The 6413-nt window shown below is 41.1% G+C and overlaps 1 gene segment (V, D, J or C); it reads right to left on the bottom strand.

Annotated features, from left to right (window-relative positions):
- Positions 1-3098: 3098 nt before the first annotated feature.
- LOC111955802 (Ig kappa-b4 chain C region-like) lies at positions 3099-4306 on the bottom strand. The segment is given in 2 exon segments: positions 3099-3685; positions 4235-4306. A coding segment is annotated over 1 exon segment (243 nt).
- Positions 4307-6413: the final 2107 nt, after the last annotated feature.

The following is a 6413-nucleotide window of genomic DNA, read 5'->3' as shown; positions in this document are numbered from 1 at the left end:
AAAAAAAAAAAAATCTGAATGGTTTGTCCTCGGGGTTTCGCCTGCTAAATATGTTATGTTATACTCACAGATATGATTTTCAACACAGTTTTAGAAACTTCAGAGTGTTTTCTTATCCAAATCTACTAATAATATGCATATCTTATCTTCTGGGATGAGTAGCTGGCAGTTTAATTTGGGCATGCTTTTCATCCCAAAATTCCGAATGCTGCCCCTACCCAAGAGAAGTTAAAGTGACTATGTATAGATGAAAACAGAGAGCGACAGTGGTGTGGAGGGGGGGGGGGGGGGCTTGTGAACAGTCTGGGTAGCCATTTGACTAGATATTTAGGAGTCTTATGGTTTGGGGGTAGAAGCTGTTTAGGAGCCTCTTGGACCTTAGACTTGGCACTCCGGTACCGCTTGCCATGCGGTAGCAGAGAGAACAGTCTATGACTAGTGTGGCTGGAGACTTTCACAATTTTCGGGGCCTTCCTCTGACACCGCCTGGTGTAGAGGTCCTGGATGGCAGGAAGCTTGGCACCAGTGATATACTGGGCCGTTCGCACTACCCTCTGTAGTGCCTTGCGGTCGGAGGCCGAGCAGTTGCCATACCAGGCAGTGATTCAACCAGTCAGGATGCTCTCGATGGTGCAGCTGTAGACCCTTTTGAGGATCGGAGGACCCATGCCAAAACTTTTCAGTCTCCTGAGGGGGAATAGGTTTTGTCGTGCGCGCTTCACGACTGTCATGGTGTGCTTGGACCATGTTCGTTTGTTGGTGATGTGGACACCAAGGAACTTGAAGCTCTCAACCTGCTCCAATGCAGCCCCATTGATGAGAATGGGGGCATGCTCAGTCCTCTTTGTCCTGTAGTCCACTATTATCTCCTTTGTCTTGATCACGTCGAGGCCAAGTCTCTGACCTCCTCCGTATAGGCTGTCTCGTTGTTGTCGGTGATCAGGCCTACCACTGTTGTGTCATCGGCAAACTTAATGATGGTGCTGGAGTTGTGCCAAGCTGTGCAGTCATGAGTGAACAGGGAGTACAGGAGGAGGCTGAGCACACACCCCTGAGGGGCCCCCGTGTTGAGGATCAGCGTGGCGGATGTGGTGTTACCTACCCTTACCACCTGGGGGCGGCCCGTCAGGAAGTCCTGGATCCAGTTGCAGAGAGAGGTGTTTAGTCCCAGGGTCCTTAGCTTATTGATGAGCTTTGAGGGCACTATGTTGTTAAACGCTGAGCTGTAGTCAATGAATGGCATTCTCACATAGGTGTTTCTTCTGTCCAGGTGGGAAAGGGCAGTGTGGAGTGCAATAGAGACTGCATCATCTGTGGATCTGTTGGGACGGTATGCAAATTGGAGTGGGTCTAGGGTTTCTGGGATGATGGTGTTGATGTGAGCCATGACCAGCCTTGGCTACAGACGTAAGTGCTATGGGTCGGTATTCATTTAGGCAGGTTACCTTAGTGTTCTTGGGCACAGGCACTATGGTGGTCTGCTTAAAACATGTTGGTATTACAGACTCGGACAGGGAGAGGTTGAAAATGTCAGTGAAGACACTTGCTAGGTGGTCAGCACATGCTCACAGTACAAGTCCTGGTAATCTATCTGGCCCTGCGGCCTTGTGAATGTTGACCTGTCTAAAGGTCTTACATCGGCTGCATGTTTCAGTGTTATTTGCCTCGAAGCGACCATAGAAGTCATTTAGCTCGTCTGGTAGGCTCGTGTCACTGGGCAGCTCTCGGCTGTGCTCTCCTTTGTAGTCTGTAAGGGTTTGCAAGGCCTGCCACATCCGACGAGCGTCAGAGCCGGTGTAGTAAGACTCGATCTTAGTCCTGTATTGACGCTTTGCCTGTTTGAAGGTTCGTCYGAGGGCATAGCGGGATTTCTTATGAGCGTCCGGGTTAGAGTCCCGCTCCTTGAAAGTGGCAGCTCTAGCCTTTAGCTCAGTGCGGATGCTGCCTGTAATTCATGGTTTCTGGTTGGGGTATGTACGTACGGTCACGGTGGGGACGACGTCATTGATGCACTTATTGATGAAGCCAATGACAGATGTGGTGTACGGCTCATTCAATGCTATCTTGGTGCCAGCCTCTGACTGTGGTGGTATGTAAAAAGCTACAAAGAATATAGATGAGAACTCTCTCGGTAGGTAATGTGATCTGCAGCTTATCATTTGATACTCTACCTCAGGTGAGTAATGGCTCAAGACTTTCTTAGCTATCCTGCACTCTTTCTATGGCCTCTCTTTCTCCGTCTTCTCTTCACGCAGATCACTGGGGTCAGGTTCTGTTCCCGAGGGAGCCGTATATCCTCCGCCTCGGGCTCGTCAGAGTCGTAAAAGAAGAAAAAGGATTCTGCTAGTCCCTGGGGGACCATGAAAGTCTGGTTGCATAGAGAGAACCCTTTGCATTGGCAGCACATGCTTCAGTGCTCTGGGAGGGTTTATAGCCCTGTGAGTTTAACACTTTCCCTCTGCTTTCAGGAAAAATATTTTAAAATATTTTGAGCTCAGACAATACACAGATGTCCGTAACCAATTATGAATTAGAATTTGATGTCAGTAACTGTCAATGCCTGTCTTTAGTAATACCCATCTTATATGTCATCTATTAAATGGTGGTTTATTCATTGTAAGAATGTCCCCCTCCTTGAATCCACCATAGAGGTTACAGTAAAACTAGTCCACCCACTCACATCTGGCCCAGTCCAGGCAGTGAAAATGAAACTAGACTGGGAACTGTGGGAGTGAAACAGATTTACATAGAAAGGCGCTCGGTGGTTCTGCTTGTCCCAGAATAGAGCAGCACTGTCACCAGATGTTCACTCTGTTCCCAGGGTGTTGGAGGTAGAGAAGACTATCTCTCTACTCTCTATCTTGAAGTAGTGGCACTTGTAGAATAAAAAAAAATAGTTTTTAGCTTCAAAGCACAGACCATAACATATTATATTGTGATAGTATTAATTACTGGTCAATGATGATATTAAGCGAGAATAAGGTTTAGGCCTGACAGTTTTCAAATACACCATTAATCAGCCTTACTGATTACATTTATTTTCCACAATATTACAAATATATATATTATCAAGTTCATTAATAGAAACAACACAAATATGCATTCCAAAAAGAAAACTTTATTTTAATCAATTATTACATAATCAAAGAATCAAAGCGAACATGAGTGAATAAAAGCAGATCACATCAAATCTAAAACTAACAAAATCTCAGTGTACAGAATGGATTGACACATAAACTCAAGCCAAGCCCCCTGTTAGTCTACACGAGAGTGATCACTAAATCAGAGAACAACTGATATTAGAACAAAGCAAGTCAAAGCCGAGGAACCAGCGTCCTCTCTCCACAGGGGTGTGTGACTGGTGGGTCCTACCCAGAACAGTCAGCCCTCCTCAGGGTCTTGGTGACCGGAGTCTGGGATTTCTGCTGGGCTTCACATGTCACCTCTCCTGCCTTGGTCCACTCCTGGCCAGTGAGAGTCAGGGTGCTGCTCCAGCTGTACAGACCGTCCTTCTCCAGAACCCCGGGACTGGCCTCCTGCTTCTTGCTGTTGCCGTCCACTTTCCAGCTCATGGTCCAGTCTGAGGGGAAGCCCTTATTGGCCAGACACATCAGTGTGGCTGTTGTTGTACTGGACAGCTCCTCACTAGAGGGGGGCAGGACGGTCAGGGTGGGGGAACTGTTACCTGGAAGAAACACAACACATCAACTATATCAAAACAAAGTACTTTGGAAATGACTTAATATGTAAGTTAGATTGCTAAATGACGTAAAGAAAACACAAACAGTCAAAGGATATGAAGTAGATTACAAGTATAACGTATACAAGTATGACGTGTTTAACTTTAGCATTACTTTGTCATATAGATATTTTTTTAGGAACGTATCTGATCAGAATACTCATATTTGTAGTATTTTGCAGAATCCAAGAGGTTGGATACAAACATAACAGAGACCTTTTATGTTCACATTACCAATGTGACTATCATGAACACAACATACCGATGACTACAATAACAAATATTATAGTTATCGTAACAGAATACGAGTTATATAGTCTGCAATCATACAAATAAAACAACAACTGCCTGCAATTTAACATTTTGATTAAATCAGCTGTTGAAAGAAGACTCAGTCAAAAAAAAWATATATATATATCTCAAATCTAAATGTTTTAATAGAGAATAAAGAGTTTAAGAAAAAAAATGGAATCAGACAAACATCAAGAAACTTACTTCCAACATCAAGTCTGGTGCCGCTACCAAAAGTGTACCACAGTGATACAATCACTATTACTGCTCGTACAAAAACCTAACACTCATTGGGAAAGCTGAATACTTACATATTTCAGACTGCGGTTTAAATCATGAACTCAGATGAATACTGGTCAAATATATTGTTAAATTCTTCATTTGAAATAGTTTTTTGATTAAATGAAAACACTACAGTTTTATTATAAAATATAAAGGTGTAAAACAAACAAAAAAATTGCTAAACATAAAGTCATACAGTTGACAGAGAAATTACAGTGATATCAACAAGTGAAAAAAAAAWGTGGTTAATTTTGTTGTTTACTTACTTCCAACATCAAGTCTGGTGCCGCTACCAAAAGTCCACCACAGTGACACAATCCCTATTACTGCTCGCACAAAAACCTCTCTGTTCTGTGATGCTTCAGCTGTTACAGTGAAAATCACTCATACAGAATCACATTAAACACAAATACCATTTAACATCTTTCGAGGTAAAATAAACACTTCATATGAGCTGTTTATACAATTCATAAAAAATATAAATTACATCTCAAATCTAGATATTTGTCATTAGTCTTTCTTCTGTGTATCAGATATCCTCTTAGGAACAGAAAAGTCAGTGTTCAACATTACATCCAGCATTTGTGTTCCTCCATTTTGTCCATGTGAAAGACAGGAGAAAAAGTAACAGCAGTAATATTTATTCATGTTGTGTATATTCCCTGTTTATCTCAGATATATCTCCGGTTGTAAAGTCACAGAGAACAGACACCACTACCAGAGGAATCCTACCAGCTTTAGTTTAGAGAAGGGTTCACTAACTGATTTGAGGAACTTACATAAGAGTCCAAGCATGAGTGAACAGACAGTTAGGGCTCTATTCAATCTGTATCACTGAAGCCTTTGCATTTTATTTGGGCTTTAGCTGTGAACTTCAACGATACGGATTGAATAGAGCCCTTCAGCTGATATGAAAGTTGAAATGGTGTGGCAGAAAAGTTGGTATATACAATATATTGGAGTAAAATGTATGATGTTTGTTGTTATAAAAGCCAACATGTGCAGGATAAAATACAGTTTTAGTGATGGGAGCCTACTTGGAAACTGAAATAGATTTAAAACATGAATATGCATATGCCCGCTAGAGTGTATAAACATTTGGGTTTAACACGTGTTAGTGGAATTTAATAATTCCTACAATATACTCATTAATTAAATTCAATCTGTCTATTTATAAGAATTTGTAAGATACTTATTAACATAAAATAGACAGGATACAGTCATATTAAAATTAGATAATAGTGTTTATTCTCGGAGCACGCTGCCATTTGATCATAAACACAGGTTTATATACAAGATATGACGTCATAGGTTACAGAATGAGTCTCATTGTCCTGACAAATAGAAAACAGGTTCAAAAGTTCATTCTAACCTCACAGGGCACTCACATGAAACACCATATAATCATTTATCCTGAAGGCTCACTATAATTGATTACACTTAGCAGACAACTCAAGATATATGGAATACCTAAAAAGTTTATCTAAACACCTCAGGCTAAGTTGGGTCAGTTCAACCATAGTTTAACGACCCTTTCTGCTTTATTTTTATGACCACCACAACACAAATCTCTTTCACCAGGCATGCAGAGTTAAATTTGTTATAGTTTTATCTAAAGCTAGAATTTGTTTTAACTATTTATTAACAAAATTCCTAACAATCCACCCTAAATAACAAAACAATTCATAGCTACATATCAAATATCATATAGAAACATAAATGTTATACAAGTATAAACCACATCAATACATGTATTTACACTCCATCAACATCAATGACTGTTCTAACCTTCATCAGAAACATAACTCTATATTAGGATTTTCGTTACAATCTTCATTAAGAAAACAGTCTATAATTGCAACATGTAAGCCGTCTAAAATCTCTATAACTGTCAAATACAGGGTTTCATCGCAACTCCGGTTCCTCATAATTAAAAGATCCGGAAATTCTCGTTCCACTAGAATTCCAGGGCCCCATTACATTCATCCTTCCACGGTCAAAGCTTAGAATTGATCCGTAATTCGATCATCTGTTGTGTCATTGATTTCTCCAGAATCCTGGAAATGAGAACTTTCACACACGGAATCAAACCACATCCACA

Source organism: Salvelinus sp. IW2-2015, linkage group LG3, assembly GCF_002910315.2.
Source record: "Salvelinus sp. IW2-2015 linkage group LG3, ASM291031v2, whole genome shotgun sequence".
Lineage (NCBI taxonomy): Eukaryota > Metazoa > Chordata > Actinopteri > Salmoniformes > Salmonidae > Salvelinus > Salvelinus sp. IW2-2015.
Note: the sequence above shows the minus strand (reverse complement) of the source record. Positions and strands in the feature narration are given on the sequence as shown.